We start from the raw sequence: 19468 nt of genomic DNA, 5'->3' as shown, positions 1-19468 counted from the left end.
GAAGAAGTTTTCGAATTCCTGCTTGATTACCGACTCTTCGGAAGTTAAGCCGCTTTGATTGTTCTGCTGTATGCTAGCTATTTTATTTCTGGTTTGGTCGGTTTTTAGTTTTTCCATGCCAGCAGTTTTCCGCATCCCTCCCCATACTCGTCATTTGCGAGTTTGCTGGCTTCCCACTTCATCTTAACTCTGTTTTCTAGGTAGTCCGCCAGCTTTTCTCTTAATTCCCTCCTTTCCTCCTCCATTGTATCTTATTTACCTTTATCATTTTCTGCAAATATCTGTGCATCAATTAAGTATATATTTTTTTCCATATCTCCAATCTCATGTTTGGCGAGTTTTGTTCTGTGAGCTCCCATGCTAATTAGTTTCCCTCTGATAACTGCCTTATATGTGTCCCAAGTAGTTTGGTCTGATGTGCCTACTCGATTGTCCTCAAAGAAGTTGGCTGAGGTTGTACCTAGCTCTTCCCGTAGCTTAGGATCTAGTAGTAGAGTGCGGTCAACTGTCCATCTGGGTTGTGATTTATTTATTGTGGTTTGTAGAGTGAGTTGTACTGCCGAATGGTCAGACAGATGTGCTGGTAGATGGTCTATAACTTTAATATTGCTATGCAGGCTTTTGCTTATCAGGAAGTAATCGATTCTGGATCTGTGTCCTAGTTTTTTATTATGAAGAGTAAAAGGAAACCCTTTGTTGCCTTTCTCCTTCCACATATCTATCAAGCCTAGGTCTTTTTTGTAAATCCCTAGCCATTCTCTCATCTTGGGTAAATTGGCTTGCCTTCCTGGAGGGGATCTGTCCAATTTTGGATCCAGAATAATGTTGTAGTCACCCCCCAGTAATATCGGAGCAGTTGTTGATAGTAACTCTGTGTATAACCTTTGGAGGGGGTTTGAGTCATCGGTATTTGGTCCATAGTATCCTGCTATGGTAAAGGTATTGTCATGTATTCTTACCTTAGCTAAAGCCCATCTGCCGTTGCTATCCACTACCTTGTGCTCATCTTTTGCAATAAGTGAACTTTTTAAAGAGAATTGCAATGCCCTTGACATTGCAGTCTTGGTTTGTACATACATAGGTGTCCACCCAGCTAAGGTTTTTCACTATTTGTTCCCATTCTGCCTTCAAGAGGTGTGTTTCTTGTAGTATGACCACTTCATTATCCACTTCCTTTAGGTATTCGAGTATCCTTCTTCGTCTGCTACTTGTTCTGAGCCCATTAACGTTCCATGAAAGAATTTTGAATTCTTTAGTTGTTGTCATCACGCTTTTTTGTGTGTACTTAAGCTTATTCCATTTTTACAGTCCCTGTAAACTCCTTCTATTTTAGATGCTGACGACATTTTTTCTATTTTTTCCCTAGTTTGCTCCCCACCCGTGGTGTCTTTTCTGTTTGTTTTTGTATTTTTTTGTGACGTTTATCGATGCCCACCCCGAGGAAGCCTCCTATCTTTTTTTGGGCGGTATTATTCGCCCTTTTTGAGCTCCATGGTTCGCCTTGTTTACATATTTTTTGCTGTCTTAACTTACAGTTGTGATCCTCAGCTGCTCCTTCATTTGCTCTAAGAAAGTCTCTTCCTCACTGGGCTCCCTTATATTATACATTTTGTTTCGCCACATGATCCTCAGCGCAGCGGGGAATTTCATCTGGACAGTGGCTCCGAGGGACTTTAGCTCTTGCATAAATTGTCCTAACTCCCACTGTCTGTCCTGTGTGGCTTTATACATATCAGAGCGAATCCTGAAGGACCAATTGTCTTTATTTAGGGAGCTGCTCTTTAGACCTTCACTTAATAGTTTTTCCTTTAGTGTATATGTTTTAAAGTTTATTAAGATCTTCCTTGGTGTCCTTCTCTCTTTACTCTTTCCAAAGGGGTCTCGGTGTACCCTCTGTATGTCGTCAGCCAGGTTCGCCTCTTTAGTCCAGGGGAAGTGTTCTTCAAGTAGTGAGATGGCCAATTTCTTAATGTCAGACCCTTCCAGATTTTCTGGTACATTTAAGATCCTCAGATTGTTTTTCCTTGCTTGATTTTCTAGCGATTCAAGTTTTTCTTTTATAATTCTGTCTGAGTCTCTTAGCTTTCTGATCTCCTTCTGGTTGGTGTCCACCTTTTTGCTAAGGGTCTCCACCACCGACTCAACTGCTGACATCCTATCGCCCAGTGCATTCATTTTTTGATCCAGGGTCTCACATACCTCCTGAATCTTGGCTTGATTGGTTTTGGACACTGTAAATTTTTCTCTCATCTCTCCCAGCACCTTTTCCATGAAGTTTTCCATGAGTTTTCCCGTTTGTTCTATGATGGAATGAAGGAGAGGAAGACCTAAATTGTCTGTCTGGGGCTGTTTGTATCTGACAGTACAGGACCTTCTGGTACCTCCATTTGTGGGTCTGTGTGAGTATTGTTTTCTATGCTCATTCTCTGAATGTTGTTTCTTGGTTCTTCGGTATGCGGTAGCACTCTTAAGAGAAGACTACTCTCTGGGGTACGGGTTATGTCTCGAGATGCTGGGGAGTTATCTCTTGCTTGTGTCGGTTGCTGAACTTTAAAAAAGGATCTCAGCGAGGGGGTAATTTTTACTTTTTGTTCTGTTTTGACCCCTCCTTTCTCAGACCTAGGTTTAGGTTGGCGGTCACGGTTAGCGTGCCTCTCAATTTTCTTTTTATGCTCACTGGTAGTATCACTTGTTTGGTGGGGGGGAAGAAACTTTGCTTGGGGAACTGCCCATTCCTGAAGCAGTAACTGGATCTTGTCCCGATCCCTTCTTTGAGCTCTATTCTGGGTTGAGGATTCCCCTTTTCTCCTGTTTTAGTGCTTGATTGTGAGATTTGTACCACTGAAACCGCCCCCTCCGCACCCTCAGCACCACTGGCACCTCCAATACCCAACTACAATTAATGCCTGGGGGTACGAAATAATATAAGTGAGTCAGACAGATTGGATCACAAAACCAGGACTACGCAAAATAACACCAGTGAGGATTAGTTAGTAACTGCAGGCCTAGTCAAGGCTCAAGAGCACATGGAGAAAAATAGTTCCCATCAGAAGCCACACTGTACCGCCCTCTTTGTCATCATTTGGGTTCTCCTTACCCAGGAGACGAAACGGCCGGTCAGTTGTTACCGTGACCGATAAATGTGATACGTGGGAAGTACAGAGATAAATGCAAGTGGCTACTGAAAAATCAGTGTATAGTGATTAGGGTGAAAAGTGAGGGGTAATAATAAAATTAGGTGAACTGGGTAGAAAAAGAAATTTATTAATATCTCCCAATCCCTAAGATTACAAGGCAGGTGTGAGTGCGGGTTTGAAATAATAACCACACTTTATAATGGTCAACATGTTTCTGCATTACATAGAACAGAGTTTCTAATGCATTCTTCAGGACCTTGTTGGAAATACACTACTGCTTTGTGAATGATAATGAAAAAATATCACCTGAGAGTCCCAGGCGTACTCAACCGTATACCATGTATGTTGGTTGAGAGGCTTCACCCCACCTGGCTGCAGCGCAGGTAAAAGGAGCACCGCTCTTTCCGTCGGTGTCTCCGGGCAGTCTTCAGTACTGCTTGGGGGGGCCAATACCCTCCTTTCCTCCTTCCTTTCCTAGTGAAACCCCCTGATTACCCCCCTTGCACCCCGCAATCATTTCTAGAGCTATGCCCCCTGTCCTTTCTTCTCCCCTCGTACCTTGCTCATGGGGTAAGAGCTGGGGTTGAAAAGAGTTCTCCTGTCTTCGTCTGTTGGGTGTGCTCGTAGCCGGTTCTTTGACTCTGCACCTCCTGCTTCTACCTTCCTGGACCGTCCCTTCGTAGGTCTGGAGTCTTCGGTGAAGGGCTCAGTTCACTTCCCCTCCACCTGCATAGCACTGGCACTGTTAGGGGGTTTTGTCTCTCCCTTCTGTGTATCAGTGCTTTTGGCTCCGGCAACACTGCCTTTCGTGCCTCGGAAACAGTACTGCTCCCGACGCGCTGGTGAGCTGATGCGACCGCTAGTGTTGCCGCTCTTCCCCCGGAAGAGGAAGCCGACCCCCCAGAGCACTCTCCGACACTCCCTGTGCGCACCTGATGCTGCCGGCCAGAGCCCAGGGAAGACAATGAGACCACCGCTGGAGCCTCTGAATCCTTGCGGATAGGAGTCCCACATCCCCCGGAGATTTGCTTCGTCCAAAGTCCAAAGTCGGTTTGATTTTCCGACCTCGAGGACCATCCCGAAACTTCAGTAGGTAGGCTTTCTTTTTGTTGTTGTTCCGCTACTGCATCGTAGCGGCTGCGGTATTGGTATGTAATAAGTTTGGTCTAGAACTGACGGCGAGCATGGAGCTCCCGACCGGACCTTCTAGCCGGCCGCCATCTTCCTCTCTCTCAACGCTGAGCATTATTATTAAACATTGTTTATTTGTTCTTGAAGAACTTTTCCATTGAACGCTGTACCATTTCTTCTCTGCAAAGAATTAATAGAGATCGATCCTTGAGGGGGGAAGCATGGGCCTTGAGGTTTCTACCCTTTGTAGAAGATATTTATTCCTGACTTCAGGATCTTTGCTCTCTTAAGAGTCAATTCCTTTTATCATGTATCTGTCTATAGTTGCTGGTAGGCAACTCTTTTCCATATTTCTGATCTCTAGGGCCTGTAAGTTGGGTCACACATTGCAAAATGTGGTTCCTAGAGTATTAGACACATTAATGTTAGACGTTTTCAATGGTTAGATTCTTTTATTTATGGTTAGAATCCCTTTTTTAAGTTTTTAGATGTTAATCTTTTACCTGACTGTTGGTAGATGGCCTCTATTCATTAAGCAAGGGCATGTTTAGACCTTTGTTTTAGTTAAGTCATCTTGATTACTTTTTATTCTTGCAATTTTATTCGATGTTATGCTACCACTGTTTATTGGTAGTCTTCTAGGCAACTTGCATTACCCTTATGGGTTGAATGCTATTGTTTTTCTATGGATGTGATTCCGCTACAGTCATATATACGGTTAAGTCACTGTAACCTGTGGATGATTGTCTATATTTATTATCTTTTAATATAAAAAAATCCTTAGTGGATACATAGGCGTTGATCATGTTACTCCTATGTCTTCATATATGTATATGTACTCTTTTGTATATGGGATATTCTAGAGGTCCTTGTACAGCTCTTGTTCTTTTGTTCTGTATTATGAAGGTACTTATACATCTCTAGATCTTTTTTCTATGGTAGGATTGCCTTTATGCCAACAAGGGCTAATGTTCCAATTGACTTTTTTTTATATAAACATCTGTTTTCCCCATGGAGAATGGATTTTCTCTGTGTAGTTTACAGAGTGGTCCTGACTGTCTATGGGTTACAGGTGTTGTTCAGTTGCACGGCCAGCTGTTCTGGGTTCCCAGGTTTGAACATGCTGTTCAGACTTGTGTATATAACCAGATGGCTGTGGTTAAAGTCTTATTGCCATGGGTAGTACCCTTCCCATGATTTTATTGTCTTATAATTTTTGTTACTGTGGTTATATCCACAGTTATTGTGAGGTGAGAGCTTCTAAAGCTGTTTTGCCTTACTGACATGGGTAGATTATTTTCATGGTGTAAACGTCTTGCAGCTTTATTTACCTATGCCCCCCGTCTGGGGACTTCATATGGTTAGGTATGTTTCTGCTCCACCTACATTATCATAAATGTCCGGTCTATTCTCTTCTTCCCAACTTGGTTTGTCTTGGCACAAGACTTTTCATAGTTGCAGTTTTCTCTTGAGTTGATATGGCTTTGCATTTGGCTCTAAAGTAAGGAATCTGCGGCTAGATGTCTCTGTCAGATGAGCAAGTTACTTACCTTCGATAACACGTTATCTAGCCCGCAGATTAATGATCCTCCCCGCTCAGCGAACTTGGTACTGTTTGGTCTCGATTGTTGTGTCTACATCTTTAAAAAAAAAAAAAAGGAAAAGAAAGTAGAGAAGGAGAATCTAGTGATACTCGACATAGGATTCTTTTTCATCTCAAATGTTTATTGAGATATTCATATACTTCATTCTTTGGTTAGGAATTTGGTATTTATTTGACACATGACTGTCTTGTTTAAGTACACTGTTCAATAGGCACTTTCAGTTTGTGGCGTTGCGTTTCCAGTGCGGAAAATAGTCACAGAAGAAACTGACATTGGCACATTGGCGAGGTAGTTATAGTGACGTCACATTGTGCAGCCAACGTTGATACGGAGTAATGCAACACCCCCTGCTGCTGTGCGTACGTGCTGTGGGAAAAAAATATCCGGATCCAGTCTCACACCTGAGAACCATGGGGCAGAATGTATTGCTTTCATTATCCTTAGTATATCAGATTCAACTTCATTGATGAAGCTAACTGTATTATTGAAGTAAAAGTGATGGATGGAATGCTTGAATTAATCTCAGTCACTGGTAATTATTCAGGGCTGCATCCCAATCCATCTTTATTTTGCCCACCATGCCACCTCAGTTTTAGCCCAGCTATAGGCAAATCAGTCTTGATCCTGCTCCAGTGGGAGCAGTTCAACCCAAATTGGCAAACTAGATGTTCTCTGAACTGGAAAACATGCAACCCAGGACAGGTTTCATCTTAGTTGGGGCTCATCAGCCAGGTATTGATTGGTTCTAGTGACATAGTGTGCACAGGACCCATGCCTGGATATACCTGTCCCACTTTGGGTAACCTATTCAAGTAACCAAAAAAGTAATGGATTGAATTCCCAAATTAATTTCAGCCTCTGGTAATTACTCGGGGACATTGTATTATGGCATAAAGAGATTGAGTATCAAAGAAGCAAATCCTGATAGGAGTTGTCCCACTACCCACAGCGTTGTAGATACCCAAACAGGGTATAATAAAGTTAAACGATACAGTAGGTTTAGTCCATCATTAATTTAATTTCATTAATGGTTTCAAGTGTCGAAAATTCATTCATATGTTTCAAATTCAATGCAACAAAGTGTATCCAAAATGCTTAATTATATATCCCTATGCATTTCGGGCTATCCATAAGCCCTTCTTCAGGGGAAAGCTATCAAGCATTCTCAAAAGACAGTCACGAGCTGCCGTGTCTAATCCTTTTTTCATAAAGAGATTGAGGTCATGTGTGAGCCTGACTACCAAGTTGGGATAAAGACCAGGAGTGACAATAAGGTCCAGTACGCAGGCTTTGCCTTCTGTGAGTTTTGTGATGGGCTTCTTCATTCTCTTCAAAGCATAAAGAAAACATGCAGGGTAAACGTTTTGAGCTTGAACATTTGTAAGAAATTAGGTTACTGCTTGAGAGGGGCAACCCTGCTCCAACAGCAACCACAACTCTTCTCAGGGTGAAGTCGCAAGCAAACCCTAAATTAACTTGAGCTCTACCCTCAGATAACTTAGCACAGAACAGTCAGGCTTAATTCAGACTCAATGTGTAAAGTATTTGTGCAGCACTCCAAACAGTAGCACAGTGAAAACACAACACAAAAGGAGCCCGCAACAGATCCCACAACAAAGTTTGAAAAATAGATTAATTTTTGATAAATAAAACAACATTTCCAATTAGTAAAGCCAAAGAAATTCAATTTTAAATATTTTAGTGAAAATAGCGCCAAAAGGCGTAAAGTGCTAACTGTGGTTATCTGGTCGGGCCGGACCGGAACAAATTCCCAAGTTCAGGCCTACCGCAATGGGGCATGGGCTGGTTACAGGGACACAGTTAGGCCCATTGAACAGAGTACCTTAAATCCTGGTTTGCACAGCGTTGCGAGGTTCCGTTTTGAAGATACTTTGCGCAGCCGAGGCCATGCATCGGTTCCAAGGAGCTGCAATGTGGATTCCGGGGTCATCATCGAGGCAGCTGTCCAGGGATACAAGCGCCTGCACGAGGATGTGTCGCGCACTGGCGGTTTTGAAGCAGAGACGGGATGCGATACAATGCTGGCCTTTGTGGTGGTTGCAATCCACGCAGTAGCGGCAACGCACCTGTTCTACTCGGGTTTGCGCCACGCAACGGAGGAGATGCGTCAGTTCTGCTGGATTCACAGCGACTAGCAGAGCACCTTAGGCCGACTTCCAAGGTTCCAGGTTTGGGTTTGCACAACTTAGCAGAGTAGATTCACAGATGGCAGTGTCTAGGTGCTGGGTAAGGGTTTTTTAAGCCTTCTGTCCCTGAGGCTCAAGTCAGGAGGCCAGCCAACAAACCCTTGCAGCCACACTGGGGTTCTGAGTTTAAGAGATACAGGTCCCGTCCTCACCCAGGCAAAAGGGCAACAAGCAGCAGGTCAGCACAGCAAGGCGCAGTCTGGCAGAATTGCAATCCTTCAGCAGCTCAGCAGTCCTTCTTCCTGGCAGAGTATCCACAGGCAATTTTTGAATGACCTACCCTGTAGGAGGTCCATGGTGCCAGAGATTGGAGCAGGTCGTTCACAAATCGCGCCCTTGACAAACTGTTGCTTAACGCCAGCAAGTGTTTTCCTCTGCTATTTACTGTTGAGGTATAGTACTTCCACTCATATGGTTCTGATTTTAACCCCGAAGGTATACTACATACTAGTGTGATCACTGTTGGGTACCGTTTACATATCATTCACTTGTTACCGACCCAACCACGAGTGGATTGCCATGATCAGATTTGACATTAAAAAGGCAATAAACATGTTGACCTTCTTTTAATTATCATGTATGAGCTAGTTTGGACCATGGTATTCATTTCTAGCCATTCAATCATTTTAACAATAACAAGGGGTTCTCCATGTTAAATTGACTTTGGGCATCCCTTAGCCATTTGTAATCCCACATTAATCCAGTCTACTCACACTATCATACCCAACACTGCACCTCACTCTTCACATTGGCAAAAAAAAATATGAACTCCTATTGGCCAATGCAGCTCCGGGCCAATGAGGAGTTGACTGATGATGAAGCATGACACCCATTTGGGTGTGTGAGGGCTCTTGACCTTGAGGAATCCGATTCACCAATCTGACTCTTCAAGTTTTTTTCTGACCTCTTCCTCTCCTGTTAGGACTGCATACTTTTTTGACTTACAGAGTATCTACAGGTCCAGAAGTGTACTGAAGTGATGGTGTCTGAGGTCAAGTATTTATACCCAGTTGTGTATAATGTATATGCAGGTGGTGTATAATGCTAACTACTGTAGATTGGGGTAGGAATCTTTAATTGTACTGTTAATAATCAAAGGTAAACATTAATTGCAAGCATGTTTGCAGCTGTGAGTGTTCCTACTTGGAGAAAGCTCTTAGTTGGTCTTACTTGTATAGTTGTATGATAGAATACCATACAGGCAATATTGAGTCTATAAAGATTTATGTGACATGATTGATTCAGAATCGCCTTGGAATGAAGAAAACCAGTATACTTGTTCAAAGTGTCAGCATGAACGACTGAGGACTACTCCAGACTTCCATGATCTTTCAGTATATTTATTTCAACTGAAACTTCAAATATTGATGTGGCATTCATTCACTTTCTCTTAGATAACTCTGACAATCTGTTTAGTCCCTTGGGCATATAAAGCGGGTGCCAGGTGGTTATCATCATTGTCCCTTTAAAATGTACTAGAATCACTGGAAAAGACAGTGATCATCATGATATTGTAAAAATGAAAATGTCCTTGACTTTTTGAGTAAAATGTATGATTTTGCAGCATGTAACAGTTACGGTTGTATTAGATTTTCTTTATAAGGATTTTCTAAAGTGCCTAGGTTCTCGTTAAAGAATTTCTAGAAGATCTGCAGCCCTGTTTTAAAGTCTATTTCCCAAGCATTAAACAGGCTGTTCTGCAATATTAGGAACATGCACATTAAAAAATAAAAAATCTCTATTTATCAGGTTCCTCAGCATTACAAATTGATGGGATATCAGAAAATTAGTTTACAGGATGTGGCATCGTTCCAAAAATCTCAAAGACTATGCCGTGTCCTTAGGAGTGGTGCTGAGGTAAGATCTCTAACAATAATGGTAATGATTATATAAAATGGGATGTAGCATGACAAAACACTAAAATCTGTTTTCTGACTTTTCTTTTTACTTGTTACGAAGGATGAACTGATTTCAACAGAAGCCCTCCCAAAATCAAACATAGAACTGAAAGATTTTCTTAAGTGTGAATTGGATGGCAGGGAAACAGGCTCCATCAACATAATACTTGCACCGCCTGAAGCCTTAATCCAGCCTAGAGGCTACAATCCACTTCACATTTTCGTAAGTAGAAGTACAGATATTTAAATACAAACAGAGAATAATGTTCCTGGTTACATTTTATATTTTTAATGTTTTTTGGACAATGAGCCCAAAGCATGCTATGAAATACTTGTAACATTGATACAGTTTGGCAGGACCTTGACAGAAAAAGGTTTTCATTTAAGTGTTAGATTCCTAAACCGCTTCAATCAAAATTATATCTTTCCTAGATAGTATTAAAAACTTGCCAATATTTATTTTCCATGAGTGATTGCTTCTATATTTGTAATACTCAATGCAGTGTAGGTATTTGTGACATTCGTCAGATTAAATATTTTGATCAATCCCTTTTCTCTATTTTAATGACTTGTTTGAATGTATTTAATTGAGGACGTTACATCCTTGTTGTCCATTGTTTTTCTGAAGAAAAGTATTTTATAAATATTTTGTAACGAAGGAAAAGGGGTAAACTTGGAGCCCCTTTGGACCATTTTGGATTGATTTTTCTGCACAGGGATGTGCACTATATAGAACAATCCAGCCTGTATTAGGGATTCCATTGAAAGAGAGCCAGTGGGGAGAAGATACCAGAGAAAATGATGTAGCATGCTTAAGAATGTTTTCATGGAAGCTCAATATTACTCTATGGGAGTTGGGGGAAAGGCGTTGAAATAGCGAATGAAGGCCCCTGGTATCATGTGGCAATTAAGGGCCAAATTCTGTGCCTATAATTATTTATTTATATGCCGTTTTATATAGCACAAATGTAACCTAAAAGGGCAGCAGAATGCTTTATATTAGAATTAGAGATATAGTGTAATCATGATAAAGCAGTAGCAAGATTCTAAGGAAAAACAGTATTGTCATAGGTTAGAAAACTTTGTTTTACTATGTTAAGAGACATTTTTAAGGAGAGTTCAACCCTGTCACTGCATGGGATGTTACCGCCAACGTAGGGCTTTAAGCGCTCTCTCGAAGTGCGTATGATTGCCATTCATCCTAATGGCAGGAGGGATGGCGTTCCAGATTCTGGAAACCTTTCCCAAAAAGGCTTACTGCAAGGTTTTAGCATTTTGAATGAGAGGATTTCAAGTCTTAGAGAGTCTGTAGTTTTGGAGAACCGGAGCCTCTAAATAGACTAATTTGTGTGCCAGTTAGTTTGCTGCCTTCACATGCATTGCTTTGTGAATTGTACAGGCCAACTTGAGAATGCTCTTTGCTCAAAGGACAGCTGAGAGAGACCATGCACGAGTTGGAGTGTTGGGGAGAGGATGAAGCCTTTTGGCACTCCTTGATGAAAATGTGAGGGGCTGTAGGAGGTTTTGCTGCGAGAGGTGTGAGATGGGACTCATGCCTAGTCAGGGCTGTTCCATTTAACCCCTCTGTTCTTCAAGAATTTTAGAAGGAATGCGTAATTGACTGTGTCAAAAGCAGAGGAAAAGTCTTTCAAAGCAGGGAGGAAGGATGCTTTATTGTCCAGGATCCAGTGTTTTAGGTTGTGCAGCTTCACGACTTTCAAGCATTTTAGCTAGGAAAGGATATGGGGTGGACGTTATTACGGCCATCAAAGTCAGAATCTGTTTTTTGAGAAGAAGGGTGTGTAGTCCTTTTTTGTTTTTTGAGGCCGTTATTCATGAACTACAACTTGATTAGGTGAGTCATGCACAGGACGAGGGATGAAGCTATGTCTAACACAGTTGTGGCTTATATCGGGTCACCAAAGTGGAGTGGATGGCCTGATGGTAGAGAGAGTGCTTTTTTCATAGGTTTCCGTTAGCTCTTGAATAGATGTCCAATATTTTTCAGATTTGTTGGATAGAGTCTCTAGTGGAAAGATTGGATCTGCTGGTGAGAGAAAGCTCTATCTTTTTTATTTTCTTAATGAAAAAGTCTGAGAAATTTTGCAGTGTTGTCTGTGATTTGAGGATTCCCTGATTGCAGAGTATGCAGTTAATGGGTATCTAGGGACTGACAATGGCCCTCCTCTGCGCAAGTACCCTCTACCCTCCTAAGGATACCATGGCCGTAGGACCAAGTGGTCCAACCAGACTTAACGTTAAGGACTTCCTTCATGGGGACATACTTCACCTGGTCAGCTGCCTCTTGGGATAACAGAATATCCCTCCCAGCAGTTGGCATGTGCTTCCACAGACAGGTGTCCCAGTCCTCCTCTGGGACTGTATGCGTACTTAGGGCCACCTCATTTGCTATAAACCCCTTAGCCATGTCGTCCCCACCACAAACAAGGTACCAGGTCTTTGGGAATGTAGACACTTTTACCTCTCCTAGGCACTTTATTGGAACTGCCAGCATGATCACTGGACTTAGATGCACTTTATCACTAGACTCAATGGTCCTTTTTGACCTCAAGTCCATTTATCACTTGCTACTCTCATGAACCAGCATGGCATTTTCTCCTCCAAGGGTAGGCCAAGGTCAGTTTCTTTTCATCCACAGCTATAGTGGCCAGTTTCAACTTCAAGGCTCTCTTTTTGTGTGTCCTCTAGTTCTAATGTACACAAAGCATGGGAGGAGACACCGCTTCCAGCTACGACAACAAAGGTGATGATGCTCCTTGGGGGACCCCTGGCACTTGGGTTTCCTCTGTGTCCTCCTCGTTTCAATCATCAACCTTATCTTCATTTTCTTCTGAAGTGCACTGTAGCTAACTGATTTCCTCGCTGGATCTCAGAGCACTATGATAATTCTCCATCTTGGAAGTCTTGTTTCAGCTTGAGTCCTGTTTGCTTGCATGTGCTCCTAAACTCTGCCATGCCAATATTATTGATGTGCGAGTCCAATCTAACTCCATGTTCCAAAAACCTAAAGTACAAACATTGAGGGCAAGAATGAATTTAGGAAAACAACAAAAATGATCAAATTAAAATGAAAAGCCAATTAAAAATCCAGAAAGCCAATTCTTGCTGTCAATTAAAAAAAGGATTTTTAATTTCAACATAAATCACAGTGTGATTTTGCAAAACACAAGTCCTGAATCTCACTGCTGAGCATTAATGTTAGAAATTGGATTATTATTTGGGAGTGACCTGCCTCAAGCAACAATCAAAGTCCATTTGAGGGTGAACCATCCAAGGCACTAATTTAACATGACCTCAACACCCTGATACCCACAGCACAGAGCAAACAAAGCTTAACTGAGGGCAATGTGTAAGCTATTTATGAGGTACCAAACTAGTCAAAATGCAAAACTCCTAAACAGAATTATAATAAAATTTAATAAACACAAATGCACCAAAATGCGAAAAATCCAATAAAGGGGACCAAAGATATTCATTTTTAAAGTTTTAAGTAGAAATAGCACCAAAAAGCACATTGCTGATGTGATAGTCACTGCTCACAGGTAAACGAGGACCTAGGGGGCAATTTGAGGCAGACCACAATGAAGCTTGGGTTGGATACACCAACCATGTTTGTCCCAGTCAAAGTTTTGACTTTCTCACCTTGTCCTTGAAGTCCCAATCCACCATAGGAATACACCTCAAAAGACCCTCAGAATTAAGAAGAGACACTTAGAAATTAACAGGGTGTCAGATAGAGGCAAACAGCAGTGTCAGTCCAGGTCCAGTTGCCACTGGTCAGCTCTATACTTGCAAGTAAAGGCCTCTTGCAGCTTGGGGTCTCCCTGTACATTTAATTGTTTAGCCTCTAACAACTTAATCCCTAAACGTTTACCTCTATATCCCAAACCCATAATACTGTAACCCTTAACCCTTTATTATTATCCCTATTTCCTATACCTATAATCTCTGACCCATAACCATGTGCCCCAGAAAACCTTAACTGATAAGTATTTGAATCCCTAACTCTATACCTAAAATTCTTAACCCTGTACCCCAGATATTTAACCATGTACCCCAAACCCTCTACTCCTAGCCCCATATCCTTACCTTCTGTTCACTTATGTATCAAAAACAGATTTGAGAGTCCTTATTAGCGATTTTTTGTGAAACGTTTTTAAGGACTCGCAAACTGCTATGTACGTCGGAATCTCAATAATAATTGCGATTTCTACGCATTCCTTAATTGCGACTCGCAATTAAGGGATCCCTTCTCATTCATTCCTATGGGTCAAGACGCCCATAGGAATGAATGAGAAATGCGTGTGCAAATTGCGAGTACCCAATAGGTACTCACAAATTGTGCAAGGGTTCCAGAAGGACACCCTGTTGCACCCCTGGAATGTGCATGTGTGCACATGTGGCGCACATACATACAATGGCATGTATGTGTGCCACATGGCACTTTGAAAAAAGCAAAAAAGTGCTTTTTTTCTAGGAAATCACAAATTACCACCAAGTTGAAGTTGGTGGTAATTTGCTATTCCTTAAGGCAATATCGCAATTTGCGATGCCTACTAGCATAGCATTTAGGGAATCTCAAATTGCGATTCTCTAAATGCATGTGCAAAATAGGGAATCGCAATTTTTGCGATCCCTTATTCTGCGAGTAGGTTTTTACTTACCTACATAGCACACAGCTAATTTCAGCATTTTCAAACGCAATTTAGCTTGATACATCTGCCCCTTAAACTTCTTAACCCATATCTCTTTACCCCTTAATCCCAAACCTTCACCCGATGCGCCACATCTTTAAGTCTTTACCCCAAACTCTTAACCCTGTAACCATATAGCAATTTTATTTACACACTGTTGTAATGTACAAATATTTCGGTATCAAACTCTTTTGGGAGTATTTCTTTTTTGACGTGTTTTAGAAGTAAAAAAGTGTTATTTTAGAAGCGTGGTTTAGTTTTGTGGAGGTACCCATCAGCTTCTGTGCAAGTAGGAACTTCATATTTAGCTAAATATTCATTTGGATATTATCCATAAAAGATTACTTTGGACTGGCCCACATTCCTTACGTAAAAGATATTAAATGGATACTCCCTCACCCGCTGAAGTAAGTATTCTTTTTCTGTGCATTGACTATGCAGTGCCCATTATGCATTCTCCTCATAGTAAAACCGAACTGTGAAGAATTTGCTCTTCCTTTTTAGAATTAAAATCTGTTTGTCCCAAAAATGATTATGAACTGTTATCTTGTTTCAGAATCCGGCTCCAGGCTTACTAAATTTTAAGAAGCCACTTCCGTATCCAGAAATATACATGGAATATCACCTTTGTCCTCTTCCAAAGTATACTGTCAGCATTGAAGGTTCTGGGTGGACAAATCCAACAGCAACACAGAAGAAATTTCTTAACAGAGAGGTACTTTTTGTCCACGTACATTTCTTGTTAGCTTCTTAAGCATGTAGATTTGGAAAATTACTTTTAGACATTGATTGGGGTATAGAAAACTGGTTGTCACCCATCATCGCAGATCCTTTTAAAGCACACATTTAAATATGTGTTGTATTATTTTTCTTGCTGCTTATATCCACTCTCCTATACACTCATTTTGTCTTTGCAATTTGACCTATCTTTTTGAAGACGGGTGTCTGGTAATGCTGGGATTTTGCATATGCGGTCAAATTAGGCATTATTTGCACCATTGCTAAATCAACTCAAGTTGTCAATTAAGTTTTTGTAAAAAAAAGAAAATCCACAAGCAATGCAGTGCAATTTTAATTTCTGCACCAAATGTTTGTGACTGTGTATCTAATATTTTCCTACAAGATGTTATTTCTTAGTAGGGTGTTTCTGGGATATAATCATTAAAGATGAACTGATTTACAAGAATATCATGCTCAAAACTCTCTATTGTTTATTATATTATATATTTGCGATTTTATGTAGGGTGAACATGGCCCAAAAAGCATAAAAATAATTTGCAATTAAAAATAGTGTCCCAGGTTTACATTTATTAAGGAACAATATGCATATATTTAGGATTAATATCGAAACATTACACATGTATACCTTTTTAAAGCACTTAAAAACACAGCTGTAGGTGAACAGTAACAAAGCACCTGTGTCTGGCCATATTTCCAATGATTGCTATTGTAGTTAGGGTGTAGCATGGGTTGCCAGCAAGTATTGGGCCCCTTAACCCATGGACCATTACCACTCTGTGATATTTGTGGGGCATCCATATCCATCCTGCCCCCTATGAAAGTCGATATGGAGGCTCTTAAGTCAGGAGTCTTGGTACTGGGTTTCACACATGCCCCTACCATAAGCATAGCCCTGCCCACCGCCCAAAAATACCCCCTACCCTTCCAGAGACTTGCCTTTGTCCGCGATCCTCCTGGGCCATGGCATTAGGGTTCTTATCATCCTCCTGTGTCCCAAGACCTCTGGGGAGATTTGGCCCTAACTCCGTCATCAGTAGAGTTGCTCCTATCTTCCTCGGTTCTCATTTTCACCGGTATAAACACCACCTTGCTCTGGATATCACCTACCGGTAGTCCCCCTCTTCTATGGCACTCTGACCTGTCGGTCTCTCTCTCCCTGTTATGCACACTACCCCTTTCACCTGCAGTGGTGCCCTGTGGCTGACATCACCGCGACTGACTGGTACTCTATTGAAGCCATCCTCAGGGCACATCATAGCGCCCATGTTTGAATTCTCTGGAGTGTCGGTATCTATTACACACTTCCTGGTGCAAAATAAAAAAAATTGTAGTACACATTTTTTTCTTTTAAAATGTTGTGCCCCTAAGAATTTCGTGCCCAGAGCAACCGCCCCATGACACCGCCCATGCTACACCACTGAATGTAGTCTTTAAGTTCCAAACGTGACCAAACAGAATTTTAGTGAGTTGTATTTGAATGTCCATTTAGGCCTTGCCTTGAGACAACCCTATCTCTTTAGCCTCATGTAATGAAAAAAACATGAAAAAATTGGTCTATTCATATTTTGCTTCCACACACTGCTGCATCCACATGGGATAATGGGTCAGTTCATTTCAGCCACTGGCACTTTTGCACTGATAGTGATAGCATTTTCCTGATCACATGTGCACATCTACTTAAAAAAACCTTAGTCGAAATTTCTTCTGGGCCCATTTTGTACTTTGCCAATGCTTTTTCTGCCACTCTTTATGTTTTTTTTATTTTTCTAGTCCTTATTGTGTGTTTAAAGTTTACCTTCGAGTAATTCAAAGCTGGTAGTACCTTTTTATTGCTCCAATAAGAATCATATTTTCCTGTGATGTCCATTAAAATGAGAAAGGGTTTACTTTTTTTGTTTTTTTATTTGAAAATATTTATTGGAAGCATATGGCTGCCATTTTAGATGTCGGCAGGATATCTATTCAATTTTTTGTGGCATATACTTTCAATAAAAATAAATATATAAAATAACCTGCACACTAGCTTGCCAATGCCAAACCTATTGACATTTCCAATGCTTGGTATTTTATCTATTTATTTGGTATTTATATATTTATTGAGCGTTTTACACAGTGTGTACACGACCCTAGGATATCAGAATGCTAGAGAACAGCTACACAGAGAATGTTCACTTGCACAAGGGAGTTTGTAAAGATTGTTTTACAGGTTTTTGTCTATACTTTTTTTTATACCTTTTTGCAAAGATCATTATATAGTTACTTCCATTCCTGGGTTGTTGCTGATGGTGGGTTTATAGTCTTGTATAGTCTTGTGATGTGGATTGTTTGTTATACCTATACAAATATCTGTCTGTGTGTTGCCTCCATGCTATCTTTAGGTAACACGTTTCTTAGAGTTTACTAGTAGTTGCTAGTGGATCGTTGGGTTGGGGAGCGGCTTCTTAAAAAGCTGGTGCTTTATGTTTCTCATTTGTGCCTTGATCTTGGCCAGTGAAATTTGCGTTGACATCCTTGATGATCAGGGGACTAGTGATACTTTACTCTTATTAAATTAAGTGGCCAAGGTGCCTTTTTAGTAGGAAGGAACTTTACACTTTTCTTGAAGTAAGCTGTTGATGGGTCTGCATGAATTTCCGGTTGAATGGAGTTCCAGATTCTAGGAGCTTTTCCTATGAATGAGCGCAGGTATGATTTTTCCTATTTGAATTTCTGCTGTTACAGAAGTAGAGTATTTGCGTTCCTAAGTGTGTGGTTATGGTTTTGAGTACTTTTGAAATACTTGGCACCCTTAAATGTCCACTCTGTATGCTCAGGATGCAAGATGTATGCTCAGGATGCAAGATAATATATTCCCTAGATATGATTTTATTTGCTCTATCCTGGTACCAGTACCTGATTGAACATCTCCTCCGCATCAAGCACTGTATTACTTAGGTTTGTGTACAATAAGTTTCTGCAAATATTATACGTATACATATAAGACTTAGGTTTCCACTCACATATTAGTGCTAATATGGAATAGAAAGCCTATAACCGTACAATGTCAAGTTTTTAACAAACTTCCAGAGTGCCCTTTGGCATTACAGAGGGCAGAGCCATGGAGCCCTTTTTTCTGGACAACACATTGTTTGCCATTATTGTTTCTGTCGAAAATACTAATTTATTTTTTAGTAACATTTTTTTTATTAAAGCTTGAAGAAAAAGCAGCAACATATTGGCAAATAAAAGAATATAAACCATGGCTTAAAATTATACATACACAAGAAAAAAAAGAAGAAAAACCACCTTTAAGAGAAGCAAAAAGGAGAACATAAGGAAAGCAATCTTTAAACTTAAGATTAAATCGGACATCAAGAGCCTTTCCACTAAGCACCGAGCCACTCCTCCAGCGGAGCCCAGATTTTACAACCCTGTTACCGCCTCCTTCTGCCCCACCTCTGAAAAACTGCTGACTCTAAGTTATGAATTGCTCTCCAATTTACAAAAGTTGGAGCCTCTGGACTAATCCATTCTGATGGTATACAAAGTCGCACTAGGGACATAGGGATACAGAGAAGGGCAGATGCATTTCTTGATCTCTCCAATGCACAATTACTCTCACACCCAAAAATAACAAGCTCGGAGGAGAGAACAATCTGAATTTTCAAACTAGAATTGATAAACAATTCTATCTCCTGAAGAAATGTGGTAAGGCTGGGGCATTCAAAATACATATGCACATCATTGGCAGCTACCAAACCACACCTTGGACAACAATGACCCCCTCTCCCTCCCCATTTAAAAATGTTGGCTGGTGTATAGTAAAGATTGAATAATGCCATATAGCATTGAGATCGTAGACTTCCTGATTTTAGGACACTATTTGATAGTTCCAAAGCCTGGGAAATATCAAGCCCTACCTTGCCCAACTTTAACTCCCATTTAGCATTTTGAGTAAAAAGGTCATTTGGGAGACTGAGAGTAGATGCTGATACAATATACCAATTCTTGATCGCCTCAAAATCAATTCCATCAATAAATTCTTACTAAATAAAC

At 40.9% G+C, this 19468-nt stretch overlaps 1 protein-coding gene across 1 annotated transcript in view; it reads left to right on the top strand.

The window, feature by feature from the left end:
• CFAP221 (cilia and flagella associated protein 221) overlaps positions 1 to 19468 on the top strand; it is a 663664-nt gene that overhangs the window by 385541 nt on the left and 258655 nt on the right. The window contains exons 18-20 of the mRNA XM_086957336.1: positions 9829 to 9936; positions 10039 to 10200; positions 15249 to 15407. Coding sequence (XP_086813462.1) covers positions 9829 to 9936; positions 10039 to 10200; positions 15249 to 15407 — 429 coding nt within the window. The remainder of the gene's footprint in view (positions 1 to 9828; positions 9937 to 10038; positions 10201 to 15248; positions 15408 to 19468) is intronic.

This window comes from Lissotriton vulgaris, chromosome 2_1, assembly GCF_964263255.1.
Source record: "Lissotriton vulgaris chromosome 2_1, aLisVul1.2, whole genome shotgun sequence".
Lineage (NCBI taxonomy): Eukaryota > Metazoa > Chordata > Amphibia > Caudata > Salamandridae > Lissotriton > Lissotriton vulgaris.
The sequence above is the reverse complement of the archived record's forward strand: the minus strand, read 5'-3'. Positions and strand labels throughout refer to the sequence as shown.